The 20,418-nt window shown below is 37.3% G+C and overlaps 3 protein-coding genes across 4 annotated transcripts in view; 2 read left to right on the forward strand and 1 right to left on the reverse strand.

The window, feature by feature from the left end:
• Positions 1-10,369, forward strand: part of LOC131841020 (hemocytin) — a 64,310-nt gene extending 53,941 nt beyond the window's left edge. The window contains exons 63-74 of the mRNA XM_059189250.1: positions 665-775; positions 1,916-2,134; positions 2,601-2,698; positions 4,491-4,694; positions 5,205-5,324; positions 5,780-5,938; positions 6,543-6,689; positions 7,507-7,717; positions 8,092-8,265; positions 8,943-9,092; positions 9,556-9,729; positions 10,244-10,369. Coding sequence (XP_059045233.1) covers positions 665-775; positions 1,916-2,134; positions 2,601-2,698; positions 4,491-4,694; positions 5,205-5,324; positions 5,780-5,938; positions 6,543-6,689; positions 7,507-7,717; positions 8,092-8,265; positions 8,943-9,092; positions 9,556-9,729; positions 10,244-10,347 — 1,871 coding nt within the window. The 3' untranslated portion in view covers positions 10,348-10,369. The remainder of the gene's footprint in view (positions 1-664; positions 776-1,915; positions 2,135-2,600; positions 2,699-4,490; positions 4,695-5,204; positions 5,325-5,779; positions 5,939-6,542; positions 6,690-7,506; positions 7,718-8,091; positions 8,266-8,942; positions 9,093-9,555; positions 9,730-10,243) is intronic.
• Positions 10,370-10,435: 66 nt separating this feature from the next.
• On the reverse strand, positions 10,436-16,621 carry LOC131841005 (uncharacterized protein F54F2.9). The gene is made up of 8 exons (XM_059189235.1): positions 16,406-16,621; positions 15,585-15,733; positions 14,857-15,028; positions 14,250-14,476; positions 13,275-13,479; positions 12,313-12,543; positions 11,825-11,974; positions 10,436-10,928 (listed from the first exon to the last, which is right to left on the reverse strand). The coding sequence occupies exons 1-8, from the start codon at positions 16,535-16,537 to the stop codon at positions 10,788-10,790; spliced, it is 1,407 nt and encodes a 468-aa protein (XP_059045218.1). The 5' UTR covers positions 16,538-16,621; the 3' UTR covers positions 10,436-10,787.
• Positions 16,622-17,075: 454 nt separating this feature from the next.
• LOC131841030 (uncharacterized) lies at positions 17,076-19,877 on the forward strand. 2 transcript variants are annotated; one of them, XM_059189262.1, is made up of 4 exons: positions 17,076-17,533; positions 17,626-17,784; positions 18,392-18,569; positions 19,041-19,877. In XM_059189262.1, exons 1-4 carry the CDS (start codon positions 17,324-17,326, stop codon positions 19,229-19,231), a joined length of 738 nt encoding a protein of 245 aa, XP_059045245.1. In that variant the 5' UTR covers positions 17,076-17,323; the 3' UTR covers positions 19,232-19,877. The 2 variants fall into 2 exon arrangements, with proteins under 2 accessions (XP_059045245.1, XP_059045246.1); XM_059189263.1 differs by having other exon boundaries at positions 18,392-18,557.
• The last annotated feature ends 541 nt before the right edge of the window (positions 19,878-20,418 follow it).

Below are 20,418 nucleotides of genomic sequence, written 5' to 3' on the forward strand. Positions count from 1 at the left end.
GAGATTAATTTACTATTTAATGCATAAATACAACACATAGATGTACAAATGGCGAACTTAACACATAAGATACAAACTGAGAAGTTAGTAAGCGGATTATGGTTTAGAAACATTCTTACGTGGTACATTTACGTCGTTAATATAGCTGCCTTTACACGACACTTAATATAGCCTTTACACGTCATATTCTTTCGCGCGCGATCAGGAGCGTTCGCGATTCAGCGCGGGAAAGCAAGCGCGCGCTATCATGTACGATTACGTTTAACTATTCCTTTTGTTCACTCTTTCGCGCGTGTTTGCGCGTATGTATCATGTAATTTCATTTTGTTTTTAAATTTTTACTTTTATTTCACAGATTTTATATTCCAGAGACACGTTTAACATTTATAAATTATCAATAGCTCTATAATTATGTTTTTGCTCTATAGTCAATTGTCCGCCATATTGCATATGATAGTTAATTATTACAAATAAAATATATAGATAGAGATGCTCATTCTTCTTGTAATGAGTCTGCATCCCGAATGAGTGGTAGAATAAAAATAAGATTATTCAAAAGGGCTTGTATTGAGTTTATTTGAATAAAATTTATTTCTATTTCTATATAGATAATGTGTACAAATATTTCGTTATAGAAAAGATTGTATAATAAATAAAATTTCAGTGCCTAAACCAATCGAAAAGAAATGCAAAGAACCAAAGAAGATGGAGTGCGGGTTCGGACAGGTGTTGAAACAGAAGACTACGCCGAATGGATGCAAGGAATTCTCTTGTGGTAAAGTACCTTCATATGTATATTAATAACGAACTCTGCATGATATCAGCAAAATACCCATTATTTATAGAACTTTCTTTTTAATTAATATATATGTATATGGTATACGCTGACAGGGCACCAGTGGAGGATAATAGGATGAGTATAAAGTTAGGTTTATTAGCATATAATGGCGAATACACAAATAATTTATCACAGATTCTCATGTCACAGTGTTAGTTATGGCATCACAGAAACGGCTTAACCGATTCGATGAAATTTTATAGGTATACTCGGTAGGTCTGAGAATAGGTTGTTATCTATTTTTAATATCCCTAAATGATAAGAGTGGCTCAACCCATTTTTTAAAAAAAAATTTTTTCTTTTGGTGTGGCATTAAAATACATACGCTTCTAAATTTTCAGGCTTCTACCACCGACCTTTATTTTTTAATAGCGATAAGAATTTGTATAGTAAAATAACCAGCACTACCAGTTTACCAAGTCAGCTAGTAAATCTAGAAAGTATATTAGTTACTAATTTACTTTGAATAAACGGATATATTGCACATCATTATCTATACTAATTCTAATCTATATTAATATTATTAACTGAGGAGTTTGTTTGTTTGAACGCGCTAATCTCAGGAACTACTAGTTTGAATTGAATAATTCTTTTTGTGTTTTTTTCGAGGAATGCTTTAAGCTATATAACATTACGCTACGACAAATAGAAGCGAAGCATCAGTGAAAAATGTTGCTAAAGCGGGAAAAACGATAGTGTGATAAGGGGCTGTTCAAGTATTACGTAAGCAGATTTATCACAATTATTTACCCCTCATCCCCCGTTGTCAGCAAAAGTAAGCAAAGCTCTTACCCCTCCCCCCATGCTTACGTAAACATTTCTCAATTAATGTATTGTTTTTTTAACAAAGACAATGTGAGGGTTGCCATTCGTGTAAAAAAGTAAATTACGACCGATGACGTAATCATCATACAGACTCCCCCACCCCCATGTCATCCAAAATAAGCAAAGAAAAGACCCCCAGCCCCCCTATAGTGCTTACTTAATACTTGAACGGCCCCTAACCACGTGAACGAAGTCGTGGGCACAGCTAGTACAAAAAAATTGGCTACTCAAGGTGGTCCGGTGTGTTATCAGAATGCAAGCCGGCGAGCGAGTGTGAGCCGATACCGAACGAGAACGAGGTGGACATCATCGAGCCGGGCATGGAGCGCGTGGTGGACGCGTCCGGGTGCTGTCCCCGGGTTCAGTTCTCGTGCCGCCCGGAGACCTGCCCGCACAAACCGGATTGTCCGAAGTTCCACAACCTCACCACCACCAACGTGCCGGGCAAATGTTGTCCCGAGTATAAGTGTGGTTAGTAATTTCCTGATTTCATATTGACAGTCTCAATGGTTTAGTAGTTAAATAAAAGTTAATGGTTTAATAAATAAATAAATTACGATATCTCAGTTTACAACCAGTTGTCTGGTACCCCTAACACAAGCTGGGGACTAGTCGGCACTGTGTGAATTGTCTGACGTTATTATTATTACTAGGTTAAATTACTTTATTAGACCATTTTTTAATAAATAAAATTTATGACTCTATCCACCACCTACACTAACATAGGCAGGTCAGTTAACTTATTGTGGTGAATTAACTACAATGGTTTCCAGGGAGAACCGGTCAACCTAACATAGTACATTGTTAACAATGGGGTTTGTTGTTTTAATTACCTTATTACATTTTTTTTTAATAAATTATTTGAAATTATATATTATAACAATAAATAAATAAATAATACTAAGATAAAATGTGTACATATTGCATTTTATTTCAGAGTTACCGACTGACAGGTGTGTAGTAACGCTAGAGTGGGAAGCCGCTCCGAAAGGTGGTGAGAAACCACGCAAAACACCTGAAATTGTTCTAAAAGACGTAAGTATTTACGTGTTTAAACCGTTTACATCGTAAATCGTCCACGTCCAAATAAAATATGCCGTTAATTGAGTAATAGTCACATATAAACATCATCCAAATAGCCTAATATCTTATACAGAGGATAATGTCAGGTGCCTCCTGACTCATTACCAAAGACGTAATTTACATAAATATTCATCAACTTGATAGGCTCACAGTAATAGAGAGGGATATTTACATCAAAAATAAAATAATAACCGCCTTTGTAACCACCCAAATCAACTGCCTGGTTTCATGTCATTTCGCTTTCTTTAACACGTTTAAGAGATCACGCACACAGAAAGCGGTCAGAGTTCTGCGTTCTAGTGACCGTTGACCACCCAAGAGTTCCAACGCACACAAGCGGCGTGCAAATTCTCGCGATCTATAGTAGTTTTGTTTGGGTCTTTGCACATTGTCAACAACTTTTGCAACATGTCACTAGAAACTTCGTCATCCGATGAAAAATTATTGCTCTTGTGGAGCTTAGCAGCTTCCAAAAAGAAAAGGAAGTATTGGGTGCACCCAATTAGCACAACGCAATAAGAACAAGGCGAATTTTTCGGTTTTTATGTATAGTCTATCAACTTTTCGTGTTTCCAAACTCAGAAATCGCAGCGTTCCGGCGTTCCGGCGTTCCCTGTCTTGGCGGGAAAAGAACTCTTGGAACGCGAAGTTCCGCTTTGACTGCCGCGGTCAGACTGCCCGCTGTGTGCGTTGTTGTTATAAACTCGGTACATTTTAATAAACGCCGAACGCGAAACTCGGAACTCGGAACGCCTGACCGCTCTCTGTGTGCGTGGGCTCTTAGAGTTATGAATTATCATAACTCTATAATTATGTTTCTATTCCATAGTCGAATGTCAGCCATTTTTAATGATAATGATTAATTATTACTACATTTACATGTATACATTATTTCCTGCTTGAAACCCGATTCGCTCGTGAAAGACCGTACGTGTAAAGGCAGCTGTGAAATGCGTGTCAGTGTGCGCACACGGACACGCATATAAGCTACCTGCCCTGGTTTTGTACGGATATACATGTATTATACCTATAAAACTTTCTCTTGAATCACTCTATCTATTACTAAGTACTGTATTAAAATACGTACTTTAAAAGATATACGCGAATAGACTTCGGAAGCGATTTCATTTTATATAGGTACAAGTGGTTGATATATTTTTTCCAGAATTGAAAGGAACAGAACAGGATGGAATCGAATTTATGATACATTTGTTTTTTTTTAACTACTCTAATGCTGTTGGCCGCAGCTGGCTTTTACAGCTCTACCAGACGATAGGGGGACGAGTGCAGATGGCACTCGCGGAAAGGATTTATGGAGCGACTGAAGCCCAACTTCTGCTTGACGGATACAGATTTTAGTCTGAGGGCACCGCTAGGGCTTAGAACTTCGGCATAGGTCGTCGTAATTTCGATCCCCGCTTGAATTGGACTGGAGGCACCAGTGTGGAGCGCCCGGGTGAGGGCAAGCGCCCGCTAGATTACGCGATATGGTGTGGTTGAGGTCGTCGTCTACGCCGGCGTGGACGGTGTCGTGTGTGTGCGTTAAAGTGTGGTCGGGAACTGTTGAACCCGTAGGGAGAATAACTTCCGTTATGGGGTCGTCAGGATCAATACGAAACTAAGATACAAACATTCCGTTTGACCATCTAAATCTCAAAAAATGTTAATAGCGCCTTTTACATTGATCAGTAACGCCATCTAGCGATATAAGTGGGAACTGTTATATGTTTATATACCATGTTAGGTGGACGAGGTGTGGCTGGACGGGCCGTGCCGGTCGTGCGGGTGCGGGGCGGCGGCGGCGGGCCCGCGGGCGGAGTGCGCGACGGCCGCGTGCGCCCCCGTACCACGCGACGCGCAGCTGGTGTGGGAGGCGCAGGCGGTGCCGTTCGCGTGCTGCCCGCGCGCCGTGCCGGTCGCCTGCCGCGACGGAGACGACATTTACAGGGTACGTGCCTCGTACGTGTCCCTACATGGGTCCCTCCATCCCTACATTGTTATACAACGCATTTATATGATTCAACCGCATGTAGATAACTTTGCATCTCCACTTTCAACCCCTTACAACCCTTCCCATTAAAAAGTAGCCTATGTCGTTCCTCGGAGTCTAGACTCTGCAATTTCATTTAAATTGGTTCAGTAGTTGAGCCGCGAAAGCGAGACAGACAGAGTTACTTTCGCATTTATAATATAATTAAGGAGTAAGGATTTGGAGCATCAAACAGTAAGTGAGGTTGAGTGTTTTATTATTATTAAAACCTTTTGTCTTTTCTAACCAAAGGTTGTCTTGGAAAGAAAGCTACAAGACCGCTTTTTGGACTCGTATTAATTATCATACTCACAGGATAATTCGACATCGATTGTCGTAAGAAATGTCGAGCACGTAATTAAAAACTCCTAATTATCTATAACTTACAGAAAACACATATGTTTAAATACTAAACATGTTTAATTACAGGTGGGCGAGAACTGGACGTCACCGTACAACCCGTGCGAGTCGTACGCCTGCGTAGAAGTGGAGGACGGCAAGTTGGACAAGGTTACTACGGTGCAGCGCTGCGACACTGACTGCCAAGCTGTGAGTCTGCCGATTCCTATCCTATATAACTATATTGCGCAATTTGCTTCAAAAATCTTATCGTAATATGTTATAAAACGCATAAATGTCTTTTATAATCGAAACCATATTAAAAGATACTAGGCCATAACGCCACTTATACTATAAAGAAATCTAATATGGGTACTTAACTGAATCTAGAATAATTGATAAGAAACTGTACTCGAGGACTCGCCTTTTACATCTTCATATATTGTTACACCATTGATTATATCGAAATTATTATAAAAATAATAACAGCCCAATTCTGAATTTGTGTTTGTTAATGATTCACTTTTTTTTATTAATTTGAGCGCGTCTGACTGTAATCTCTCCTGATGTTAAGTGAAGATGTGGTCTAAGCTGTTACACGCAATATATAGACATCCATCCACCTCGTTGAGTTACGCTCAAAATTTGGTCTGATACTGTCCCAGGGTTGGAAGTACTTCCCAGCGGCGGAAGGAGGTGAGGAATGCTGTGGCAAGTGTCGGCCGGTGGCCTGCGTGGTGGACGGCCGCCATAGGAATATCAGCGAGGAGTGGACCTCTGATGACTTCTGCACCAACTACACCTGCGTCGACGTCAACGGCACCGTAAGTTTCCACAGTTGAAAAACAATGTGTGAAAATTCAAGTCTGTTTCTTGTAGTCTTGAAGAGGATAGACTGATATGTACATACTATGTATTTACTCTGTTCATAGAATATGAAAAAAAAATGCCGTAAAGAACTTAGACACCCGGTGGCCCCAAATTATTTTTGTTGTTTTTTCTACTTCCTGTTTTTGTATATTTCTCTGCTAAAATATATACTTTTCGAATAATATGCTTTCTATACCTAAATAAAAAGCAAGAAATACAATTTCTTCGTGAGGTATACATTTCATTTATTTTTAAAATAATATGCTTTTTGTACTCTATAACGTAACTGGTATACAAATTCGAATATGAGTTTGTTTATCTAATACGCTTTCACACGTAACAGTTTAACCAATCATACGGAAATTTGTATGCGTATTATTTAGGATCTAGAAAAACATGGCCTACTTTTGAAACTAGTCAAGTGTGATCACGATCAGAAATTTTACTACAAATAATAGATGTAAATAACGGCTTCACATCATGGCGTTGACAATACATTTAATGTACTAGACACAGAAAATAGTCGATAGGTAGTGTTAAATATGATGTTGCTTACAGCTTCAAGTCCAATCCTCGGACGAGACGTGTCCGGAAGTGTCGGACACCATCAAGAAGCTGTACGTACTGCAGGAACAAAGGCAGCCCGGCAAATGTTGCCCCAAGCACGAGGCCATCGCCTGCAAGGTCGGCGATAAGGTCTACCAGGTCTGTTGAAGTCCATTGCAAATCTAGATACAATAGTAATAGTAATATTATATACTTAGGAAAGGGCTTGTTTTTATTTGTTAGTAATCAGGACTTAGGTTTCTGTTGCTAGTAGTGTACCATTACGAGTTCCTATTTTTTTTTGTGTATGATAATGGAATGGTGCACCTGCCTGCGCTAACGTGCGTTAGCGTAGGAGGAGTGAGTCCACCAGTGAAGGATGATAAGATGAGTATGAGGTCAGGTCAGTTAGCCCATCGTGACAAATTCACCAATAATTCATCACGATAGTTTCCAGGATGAACCGCGTGGAGGTCGACCTAACATGGTACATTGCTAGCAATGGGAGTTACTAGTTCCCATTGCTAACAATCTCCTTCCCCCCCACGAGTTCCTATTCGAAACCGTCATACAATTATGACGGTTCCTCTTTAATTCGCCGCGATAGACTAACTGATCTGACTTTACGTGAAGTCAGATCAGTTAACGCACGAATGGAACATGACCATTATAATATATAAGAGAATATCAAAAATGATCAATCATTTTAACGATTTTTTGTTCTTTCATTTCTTCCCGGATGTCAATTTCCAGGTTTTCTACTTTTTTTTAGGGACTATAGTAATACCACAGTTTATTTTTTCGGTCTTATTGTAATACAAGACGCTGGCGAGATAATGTTAGCCCATCGTGACAAATTGACCAGGAATTTATCATGATGGTTTCCAGCGTGGAGGTCAACATGACCATATGCTGCTAGCAATGGGATCATCAGTCCACATTACTAACAGTCCTCTTCCCCTGATGTTTCGTACAGGAGAACGAGACGTGGCCGACGTCAGACCCGTGTAGAAACGTGACGTGTTCGCGCGACGAGGAAGGGCGGCTGGTGCAGGCGGGACGCGTGCAGCACTGCTCGCAGGACTGCCCACGTGGCCGCCAGTACCGCGCGCCGCACACCAACCACACCTGCTGCGGGGACTGCGTCGCGGCCGCCTGCCTCGACAGAGACAAACTACGGCAGCCGGGTCAGTGGGCACGCACCTTAATATTCCTCTTTTTAAATGGGGAACACATTTTCAGTATTGTCTGAGACTGCCTACGTGGCCACATGTACCGCGCACCATCTAAGAATATTCCTCGATTCTCGTTCCTGACGGATCTTGGTAGCGGACTCTGGAAAAGGGCGAGTACAATAGATTTATGAAGGTCGCAGTGCTATAGATCCAAGCACCTGACCAATAAAAAAAAATATCGCGCGTCGCTCGCCCACGCCACCTGATGCGGAGACTGCGTAAATAAAAACGTAACTAGACATATCAAAATGTTTTGAAGCAAAGTTAACTGCGACGACGTTTTAAATAGGCCATGTTTTATTGATGTCGACTGTACCTATTTGCAGGCGAAAGTTGGCAGTCGGACGACAAATGCACGACGTTCTCGTGCGACCGGTCGGGCGACGAGTTGTCTGTGACTGTGTCGCGCGAGGCGTGTCCCGACGTGTCGGCGTGTGCACCCGAAGACCTCGTCAACTCCACCTGCTGCCAACTCTGCGTTGAGAAGCCGCAAGCACTCAGTATGACTACCTTATAATCTTTTAGAAAGTATAAACTATATATATAAATAAAATTGGAGTGTCTGTTTCTAATATTGAAATAGCCGTTTTTTACTACATGCATATCAGTATAAATGCGGTACATACACCAATATAACATTTTTTTAGAATTTTATCTGTCGGTTTGTTCCGGCTAATCTCTGAAATGCCTGGACTGATTTTAACGGGACTCTTTTTGATAGGTAGCTGATGTAATAAGGAGTAACTTAGCCTACTTTTATTTTAGAAAAATAAAGTTAAATCCACACGGACGAAGTCGCGGGGTCAGCTAGTAAATAATAAATCTAGTCCCAAACTAATCAAACGCTATATTTATTAATCTACAAATTTTTCCTACAATTGTAATATTTCTGTCAACACTCGGCACCCTCCCATTAGTTTACCTCTCCAGATATCATAGATTTAACTTAAGTGTAAAATCAGTTCACGTTAAGACTCCGCGTCGAATGTATGAATTACTAATAATGGTGGAAGCACAGTATCTAATAAACTTAGTGATGTACAATAATTAGTACAGTTATTTTACCTATAAACTCCAATAAACAAATTATATAGCGACACCTCATCACATCATACACAACGGGACAGTGGTGAGGTGATAAACACCGCACTACAATAGTATTTATAAATGTTAACAGGTAAATGTGTGCCGGAGTCCATACCACCGAAACAGTCGATAGGTTTGATCCGGCTCCGAGGACCACACGGACTCTGCATCAACAAGCAGCCGCTCACTGGCTTCAAGGAGTGCCGCGGGACTTGCGACTCGGGGACCATTTTCAACAACAGTCAGTATTGCATCGGTATAATTTAATGGAAGGTTTTAGTCTGGGAATAGAATTCAAAACCCCACCTAGGGGCCCGCATGGTTACACCTCATATTAGCACAACCAGCCGAATTTCTTGAAATGCGGCGTTTCGGAACGGTATTTTGATTTGAATAATATCGGAATCGGAATTAAGGCTGTGTGTTAAACCGCTGGGCCACCGAGGCCGTGAATCCGGAAACATATTTGTAATGCCCCTGTTGTTGCGGTGCTCATGAGCGGTAGTAATCACTTACCATCAAGTGAGCCGCAAGCTCATTTGTCCTTTATGTTATAATAAAATAAAATAAACTTTTTTTTTGTTTCCGTTTTTTTCCATCTCGGGGAACGGTAAAACGGTTTAGCCCATATAACCATTATCTTTGCTAGAATTCGCATATTATAGTATTTTTATTTCTTGTGATGTAATGTGTATTTGGTGCAGAGACTGGCAGCCACGACTCGTCGTGCGAGTGTTGCCAGGTGGCGTCGTACGAGCGGCTGGTGGTGGCGCTGCGGTGCGAGGACGGCGTCCATCTGCAGCACTCGGTGGCCACGCCCGCGCGCTGCACCTGTCGCCGCTGCGGGGACTCGCTCGCCCAGTGGCCCACTACGACAGGTACGCACCCACACGGCTACATCTAGTAGCCCATCACGACATGTACGCGCCCACACGCCGACATTTAGTGGCCCACCCGACATACGCACCCACACGGCTACATCTAGTAGCCCATCACGACATGTACGCGCCCACACGCCGACATTTAGTGGCCCACCACGACAGGTATATCGACAGTTACCATGGTCATTTACTATCATTACTTAATGCATTTATAGTTTTGTTTAATTACGCTACCATGCATGTATGAGACCACAAATTATAGGATCGTGGTATGTGTACCCATTAAGAATTAAGGTGTCATCCCCGAAACCTGTATTCATATCTCTTTTCAACCAAAACACAGCTCACAAAACACAGGGAAGTACGAAACTTTATTTAAATTTAGGAACGTGTAAATTCTTAATGGGTACACATACCACGATAACACGATAACTCGAAATATGTTCCAATGTTGGAGATATAAATAATGATTATCATTGATTTAAAATTTCTTATTGGTCATTTATTGCAGGGTCTACGAACACCAAAGTCCATTACGGCTACAACCCCGAGTCGTACGACGAGGTGCCGGAAATATACCAAAGATTCGGCACGGAGAAACCGAGCCGGAATTAAACAATACACCATGTACCTATAGTCTTTACGAGTAAGCAAAAATAAAATACGTTTTATTATAACTTTATATTTATTTATCACAATCCGGCTTTCCTTGAACTAGAAGTAAATGTAAATAATTATATAATAAAACAATATATTACAGATGGAAGGTACGTAAAATGTCAACTATAAAATAAATAATAACACCACTCCAATAAACACCGCTCGTCACAACAGATCACTCCTTGTCAAATTCCTTTAAAAAAGTCTTATAATAAGTATTGGAATCATTTACAATGGACTCCAGTATTTGTTTAAGTCAGTAATACGCCTAAATATTTCACTTTTAATAGCAAAATTCACTTATCGAGGTCTTTGATTCCCATCTTAAAAGTATTAAGACTTTACGACTCTGGAATCAATTTGCATCGACTATATATATTAAATTCATTACCAACTTATAACAAGGGTTCATCAACGTTTTCAATCTTATCCGTGCCATTTAAGACTTCCACATCGTCCTTCTGTTCCTCTTCTTCTTTCTGCTTCTGTTTTTTCACCATTTCTGATAAATATTTACACCTTTGCATACATTCCTCCTGGAAAATAGGAAGAATGAATTTAATCAATAAATAATTTTTTGGAGTGGCTTGGTTATGAATCCAGTTTTCTAACTTCAAAGCTAAGGTCAAAGTCAGTGATCGGTTAATATATGTAAATTATACAATTCACGTTAAAATACCAATGTTGCAAACGATTATGTAATTAAAACGACGAAAAGCTATCTCACGGAATGTCTTGGACACAAATCCGATTTCGTGTGGAACTAATTTCGTTACATTACTCTGACCCACTTGCAAAATTAAGAAAGTTAAGCAATTCTTAATTTTACGATTGACTTCACTCGATAGGTATTACGATCTTATCAAAGTCACAAACGCGGGTGTTTATTTTGAAATAAAAAAAAGTTTTCTTTTGTTGCGTTACAAAATTGAACTTTATCAGTTTCTGTTTAGGTATAAATTGTTTTAAGAAATGGAACGGTTGTTTACGAGAAAATAAATTTTACATCTTTACATCGACTAACTTCTTTCTCAAATATTCTATTTCTTCGAAAATGTCACCTGAAGTTCACCTTCAATTTTATATAACTCAGCATAACGCGTTATATGATAATACAATGGCATATTACAGCAATCACTCTTTTTTATTTCATATGCCTTATAAGCCTATTTATTAAGAAACTTACTTTACTATATTCCTCTAGAAATGCACTAGATAAGATGATACACGCATGAAATTTAGGTATATATGTAGGTTTGACTGAGAAACTAGTTTGATTATACCTCGGTTCTAGAGACTTAACACTCCTTCATTACAACAATACACAATCTGGTATGATGAACTTGACATTAACAATATATTTCCCAAATTCCTTCTTTTTTTAAGTTCGAGGATGAGAACAGTAAATTAAAATGTGTCAAGTTTCACTTACTTTTGTCTTGCCTGGCACTGAATTGGCTATCTTCTGCCACCTATCGCCGGCACCACCCTTGGGATGTTTGGCGAGTGCCGTCTCTAGCGCTTTCTGTTGACTCTGCGACCAGTTGCCGCCGCTCGTCTCCTCCGTTTTACGAGTTTTTACCTGAATATAAGTCGAAAGTAAGTATGTATATATTTCTTAGTTGACATTTAATTTGGACAATTTATCGAAATTATTAGAACTACCCTTGTCTCTCGGATAAACAGAGTTTACTTTGGATGTTTCAAAGGAATGTTAGCCAAGAATATATATCAGTTGATCCAATTTTTTTTGTCCATCATATATGAAGTTACGAACTTTGGAGGGATTTGTTCAAGTCATATTAAAATATAAAATAATGTGTCATGTACAATAGAAATATAGACGTAGTGTTGTAATCACGAAACCATAACAAAATTGTACCATTCTAAAAAATTGTCGATCGATATAATAATAACTACCTTTTTAACCGGTTCCACGACAGTCGTCTCCGTGTTCTCTTGACCGGGTATCTTGTAGCAGTTGTCCTTGAGCTTGGCAGCCATGTGCGTCACTTCCGGCACGCTGCGGCACATGGCTTCCGCGATCCTCTCCCAACGCTCCGCGGAGCCGCCGGGGTGTTTCTTCACCAGTCGCACCAATTCCGCCAAGTCATCATCCGTCCACAACCCGCCGGTGATCACTGGCGCTGACTAAAAATCACATCCAAAACAATATAGGTTATAGCGTGATGGTTATCACCTCACCACTGTAGCGTGATATATGATGTGATGAGTGTCGCTACTTAATGTATTCGTTTCCTGTAGTATCTAGGTAGTGAGTATATTGAATAATTGACCTACATTAGTGAGTTTATTAGTGTGCTACATGGCTTATTAGTAACGCGTACACTAAACTGTTCTTCTTGTTCTTGGCTTTCAGCCGCTCAATAAGCCCTTCCGCAGGTTTGGGGAATATTTGAATACAATAACAAAATAATATATATGCATGTTAATTAATAAAGATTATATCTGTCATCATTTTTATTTCCTTATCAAATGTAATATAATTATAGTAATTAATTTACATTATTACCTAAATTATGTACAAATAAATTAACTACATTTAAATATATAACAACTTCTAATGCAGGTCTATTATTGTTATTAAACTGTGAATTCTTCATTTCATTCTATCTATTTTCTTTATCTCATCATTATTAGAATGTTACATTATCTCTGATTAACAAAGATATAATTATTCATAAAAAGATTAAGGATCCCTACTAAAATATAAGGTAAAAACAATCCTTGGGAAGGCTGGACGGGCCCCTAATTTGTACTAAAATAACAAAACACTTGAATAATTAAAATTCATTTTTAGAGAGAGATTGTAAGAAGAGGATAGCTTATGTTGTTGCAAGTATTAATATAAATGTAGTCACCTGTCGCACGGGGACTGCGACCGGGCCCCCGGGCTCGTCGGCGGCGTCGAGCGGGCAGGCGGGGCCCGCGGGGCCCGCGGGGCCCGACGGAGCCTCGGGGGGCGCCCACCGCCGCCGCCGGGCCCCGCCGCCCGCCGCCCGCGCCGCGCGGGCCTCCGCCGCGGCCGCAGCTTCGCGGTCAGCACGTAGCTGCTCTTCCTCTTCTCTAAATACGTAAGAGAAGATTATATCGCTATGTCGTGATGACCTCGATGATCTAGCGTGTAATACACACACATACGTTCGAAAGTCGCGGATTTTATCCCAGAAAAATCTAAGTATTTAGGATAATGATATCGGAATCATATTATTATTACTTTATGTAATTAAATTGCAAACAAACTGACGACCCTATGAGAAACCATCGACTATATACATGAACATCACGTTATCATGTGACACCTTCCATACCATTCATGCGTTACCATTTCAGTGGTTTTTTATGGACAATAATGGTATGATGCAACTGTTTACGCTGGCGGAGCACCAGTGGAGGATGATAGAATAAGTATGAAGTCAGGTCAGTTAGCCCATCTTGGCTAATGACAATTTATCACAAAACTTTCGAGGCGGAACCTCGTCGAGGTGAACCTGACAATAAACCCCTTCCCCCTCCGTAGGAGATGTAGGAGTCAACTGCGTAATACTTAACGAGGTGTGACTAAAGTATCCTGCGCAAACCACATTTTGCAGAGTCTCGTTAAAATATATGCACAAAATATAAGAATTAGACTATTAAATTATTACCAATACACAAATGATAATAGCCTTAAAGTATCAACAGAGTCAAAATATGATACAATTACCAATTAATATATTTATTTAAACACCTGCGTTGAAAACCAGCTGAGTATACAATAAATTTTTAAAAACGTAAATTGATGTATAAAATTTCATTGCTATATTCTTATAATGAAAAAACATAAAAATGACTACCTTTTCTTCTGCCGTCTGGCCTCCTCCGCCATCTCTTTTCTTCGTCTCTTTAATTCTACTATGCCACGTGGAATGGCCGTTATGGACCACCAAATGAACCTTGGTATTTGGAAGGGCAGTGTGTCTTTAATGCTAGGTTTAGGAAGTTGCTCTAATATCTCTGCTAGTCCTGTGTCAAAGCCCGATTTTTTCGAGTGTTTCTTTCCTCTACTATTGAGAATTTGTTCCTAATAAATAAAATAATTAAAAACATATAAAGAAAAGGAGCGAAAACCTATAAACACAACAATATATAATATCATTATTATATCCCCAAATAGTTATAAAGTAGAAAAAGATGTGGCAAACAACAATACGGCTCATCTAATGGTAAACAGTAACTATAGCCTATGGATGCCTTAATGAATTAATGACAGGGAGAAAGCCAGCTGCCGTCTCTCGGATTAACTTTGTTTTAGAGTTAGACAGAAGTATAAATACATATGGCTAGTTTATTATGTGCCAAATTTGATCCAATGATTATCAACCATGATCACCAGGATGCTCCCATTTACTCTATAAATTTTTAATACAACACTTAATAGAGTTATCAATTAAAATTACTTACAGCAGTGAATCTTTTCTCGATATAAGCGGCCCAACCAACTGCATACTGTCCGAATGTGATGATAATGAACAGTATGATGGATCCCTCAGCCAGGCCCATCTTCCTGACATGCCTGTAGTAGTACACTGCAGACCGCCAGTTAGGTAAACCATTCTTGAGTACATCATTGTACCTAACAATATAATATTTGCTTAATATATGAGCAACGGGAGGATTTTTTTTAACACATTAAGACCACATGCCCACTGGTGGCTCACTCAGTAACAAAAGTAAAACATGTAAAACATGTAAAACATTGGGACCGAGTGATCACCCACGGGCTTAAATAATGTCTAGCTCAAATTATTTTACACTGAAAACATATTTCAGAAATAGTATATTAATTAACAATAAAAGAAGGCCAAGTGGCAAACCACTCAAAGAAATTCCGGTCGATCAAGGTTGACATTTTAAAAATGAACACACTCAGCTCAACATATAACCTGGTGTGTAAACACACCGGTAACCAACCTAGTATAGATACTGCTAGTAGCAGACTTAGTCTTTCCTAATACTATTATTTTAAACACATAATACAATATAATATCTGTGGACTATTAACACAATGCCATCTAATCCCAAACTAACCATAGTGGGTATACCAGACCCAAAACCTTTACAATAAATTCTGTATATGTAATATAGAAAACAAATTATAATTACATACTTTTAAACAGAAGAAAACATACTTCTCTCTTTTCCCGGGGTCCTTCAATATGTTATGTACAGACACCAAATTTCTAAACTGTATGTCTGCATCGGGGGCACTATTTTTATCTGGATGTAATTTCAAAGTGAGTTTCTTGAATGCACTCTTTATTTCTGATGGTAATGCATCCTAGGTAATTAATATATGATTTAGTTAGTCAATAAAACTAATATTACAAAGTGGAAAGATTCAATTTCTTGTTTGTAGTATAAAATTTAATAAAACTATAGCTGATTTTTATAATTATTTAATTTTGCATTTAGAAGTTGCTTTAAAAAAAATTAGATATTTCTAAAGTAATTGTCCATATGCAATAATGGGGCGATTGATTAGCAAGACATAAAACCTAGTTTTATATGTTATAAATAAGTTATATAAAATAAACATTATGTTTATTTAGACAGGTATTTCTTTTTAATTACAATTCTACTAGCTAGCGGCCGTTTTTGGGCATGGTGCAATTGTAACGAGGATTTCTAATTATTTTATAATAAAATATTAAAACAGGAAGACTGAGAATGAATGTAGAACAACAAACTTGTTACAAATATGTAAAATTCGAGGTCTTTCTCGACTATAGCATACCTGTATTATACATATAAACAATTATAAAGAAATGGTATAAATTACAGTGAAAACTGTATTAAAATTCATTGCTTAGTTTAAAAGAGTCAGCGTCAATAGTTACAGACAAAACAGCAATGAGTTTGGATTATACTATTCAAAGATGTAAAACCATTTATTAATTATAACTTAGTAAACCAGAAATAAATCTTTTTATCTATATAATAAATATCTCACCTGTGTAACACCCATTAACTCGTAAAAATTTTGATTTACTTCTTCAACTACGTCAAATACTTCGAAATCGTCATCATCCCAAGCGTATGTGGTGCATACCGACATAAACACTATAAATAATATTAAACGCATTTTTTTAACTTAAAATCCTATTTCTGTTAATTTTAAATGCAATTTTTTAATGTGTATCGAAATGGATTCATTTCGTATTTTTGACAACTCTCTGAATGAAATTAAATTATCAAATGACACGAATTGACACGACACGACATTATGACACACATCTGTCAATTTTTGACAATATTCTACAGGGTTGCCTGAGGAGAAAAAAAGCATTGCTCCTAAGAATATCCTTAAATTTTTGTCCATGACGGATCTAGGTAGCGAATTTTGAAAAAAAGGGGCGAGAACAATACATTTATGCTGTGTTACTGGTTTAAAGTACCTGCCAATAGTCCAATTCCCTCAATAAAAAAATGGGTTGCCAATAATCATAAAGTCCAATAATTTTGATGATGTACAATTAATAATTATAAAAATTAGCATTTTATTTATTTATAATGTCTGCTGAGTCTACCGCACAAAACAAGTCTACTTCTTTATCTGTGGTCTATTGCATTGGACCTTTCTATTCCACTACAATCACTATTTTCACTTCTGACATTGTCAACCAGAGATAGAGCGAGAGAGATGCGTATATTTATTTATTTAAAATTGACATCACAAACATACTTATTCTACTGTATTTATTTGATTATTTCTAAATCATATTGTTTACTAAATAGAATATAATAGGTTATCGAATATATTTAAACAATTTATGAAGAATATTAACTGTTTTCAAATTACAGTCAATCTACTATTTAAATGTGAAAAACAAGATTTTTTGAAGTTTTATTATAAGTACTTGTTTATGAAATGTCTGAAGAAAGAAAGAAAGTATCAACGGAACAACTAAGAATACTTGTGGAAGAAATAGAGAAAGACTCCACTCTACTAAATGGAAGACCGGCCGGCCGCGCGCCAACTAAAACTAAACAGGGATACACAGAAAAGTGGGAAAACCTTACTAAAAAACTAAATTCAGTTGAAAATGGTACTATAAAGAGTGTTACAAAATGGCAACAGGTATTCTTAATTTTTATTTGAATATATATGTATTTTAGTAGAAATGCATTCCAAATTTGAAAGTTTAACATAACATATTTTTTAATCTACAGTCACTCCGTGATTGGAAGTCAAATACGAAAAGAAAAGCTGCGAGAATAATGATAGAAAAGAATAATCGGATGGAGTTAAACCAAGAGTTGACCACCCTGGAGCATAGGCTGCTCAGTCTCTATGATGAGAACCCATCTTCATTAAAATCTGGTGGCATTGTAAGCAGCTTTCAATATTATAACACAATAAGTTTATTAATTAAACACAGTTTAAGAATTGGAGGTAAGTTATACAACAACATCAGAAGTGGTTATTCATACAGATAAAACAGGCTGAAAAAAATACATTTTAATGTTTTTTTTCTCTGTTTATCGGATAGAAGAGGCCAAGTCTGGCATTGCTCAAGCAACTCAACTTTGTTTTGTATATATTACAGTATTACCTATGTCACTCAAGAATAATTTACATTTCAAACATTGAAAATTTTTAACAAAATCCACCCTCTTTATTATACATTTAGTTTAAGAAGAATGTGATTATAATCTGTAACAAAATGTGAAAGTTTAAAAATAAATAACATAAATTATACAACTGATATAAAATTAAGCTATTAAATTATGTACTGCTGATATTTCAATGATGTTACAAGTATCTTGGACATGAGTGAATTCAATATAAAATTTATACAATACGACCATTACAAATGTTCTCAGAAACGTTCACTCCATTCAAAAGTAATGTATTTGAAGTGCTAAATAGCAAGTACATTTAAATTTAATTGTACAAACTATATATACAATAAAGGATCTATTCTATTGTTATTAGGACATCAGTTATATAGCAGAAGTTGATCCACTATCATCAGATGATGCAACTATGGATGATTATTTATGGAATAATGAAGCTGAATCAATACACACACCCTTTGAATTGGCATTACCCAAAGACTGTGTGAAAATTGAGAGAGAAAATGAGAAGAATCAGAAATTAGGTAATAGAAACGGTAAGAATCCCAAAATCAATAGGGCATTTAATGTCATTTAGTAAATACTAGCTACACGCCCCGGCTTCGCATACATAGGAATGGACAAACAGTGATAGCGACTTTGCTTTATAGTATGTAATTATTTGTTGTAATCACCATTATTATTTATAGTAGTGATACCTGGAACATAATCTGTGAAATGTTCACCCTAATTCCGTCAGCCATATTAATGAGAAACCTTAGTACTGACACAGATAAATAACTTTTTTTGCTTATTCTCGAAATTACATCTTTTTTAAAATTCAATATATATTTTTTATCACATTATGACAAACTGTAAACATTCGGAAGGAAAAAATGTATAAGTTAATATTATTTAGTTTATTTATCATTTAGTGAAAACCTGTTAACTTAAAATTAGAAACATACACTTAAATTTTATTTATATCTATAAATTACTATTACATTTAATTTATATTGTGTCCATAGATCAGGAAGACATACTAAAACGACTAACAGCCCTAGAGGCTGCACAGCAAGAAATGGAAAAATGCCACAGTGAACATGTAACAGCTATGATAGCAGCATTAAAGAGTCATACAGATGTGGCATTCCGTCAATCAAAAGCAATGGAAGCACAAACACAGGCTATTCTGAAATTATTAGAGAAGAAAGGCTAGTATGAATAGTATTTTTAGACGAAAATGATATGAGGTGTACATAAATATATAATCTTATAAATAGTGTGTTTTATCACTGTATTTAATTCAGAAGAAAATATGTTTATATATTGTTGCAAATTGGTAGTTACTGGCAGCCTACATTCTACAGAAAAAAAACGGTCTGTGCCAAAAAACTAAAGAGAAAGTGCTATGCTTGAAATTTCTCTGAGGGATCAAATTGAAACGAAGTAATGCGCCAGAGAACTAAGGTCACCAACATAGTCCTATGAATCTGTAAGTGAAAGTGGCAGTGGGCAGGTCATATCTGTCGCCGAACCAGTGGTCGCTAGAGTAGATGTGTTCTAAGGCGGGGACCGCGAATTGGTAAACGGAGTTAGGTGGAGCGACGACATACATAGGATTGCAGGTAATAACTAGACCAGAATGGCTGAAGATCGTGCCCAGTGGCGTGCCTTGGCAGGTGCCTATATCTAGCAGTGGACCAGTGTGCTTATGACAATGTCAAAAAATATACTTAAAATGTTCATATTATGTTGAATACTGTAAACACACAGAGCGTTTTCAGTTCGTTTTATATTGACGTCTATATTAATTTATATATGTAATTAAATGACCGAGCATAATTTCCCAAAATATGTAAATACAGACGAATAAAAATCTTTAATAAATTAAATTCTTTTTTATTTTTACCCATAAGGAACACTTTACTGTGATAAATTGTTAGACAGGGTATAAAAATATTCGTTTTACAAATGATACACATATATTACATCTAATTATTCATGATAACAGTAATTGAACTCTATATCATTAATCTGCAATGGTCAATATCGTCTGGCAATTCTTTTGTGGACTCCCGCGACACAGATTCGCCTAGTACAATGTATGTATAACAAATGTACTAATATGAAAAAATAGAAAAAAAGTAATTGGAACGAACTGTTAAGGCATCAAAGGGTAACAAACTTGTATACTTATATAAAATAGTATCTATTACACGTTATTTTATCCACTTATTTAGACAAACGATCATCTGTATCCGTCTCGTGATACAGGTATGATGAGTTGAAATTTTATTAAGATACCATCACCCGTTAGAGGTGGTAGGTATACCTATTACAAATTGTTATGAATCTCTTTATAAATGTTGCGCTCTGTGCTACCGAAGCAAATCCTTTTTTATA

Source organism: Achroia grisella, unplaced genomic scaffold (genome assembly GCF_030625045.1).
Source record: "Achroia grisella isolate CSIRO2021 unplaced genomic scaffold, CSIRO_AGI_Agris_v1 utg157, whole genome shotgun sequence".
NCBI classification, from domain to species: Eukaryota; Metazoa; Arthropoda; class Insecta; order Lepidoptera; family Pyralidae; genus Achroia; species Achroia grisella.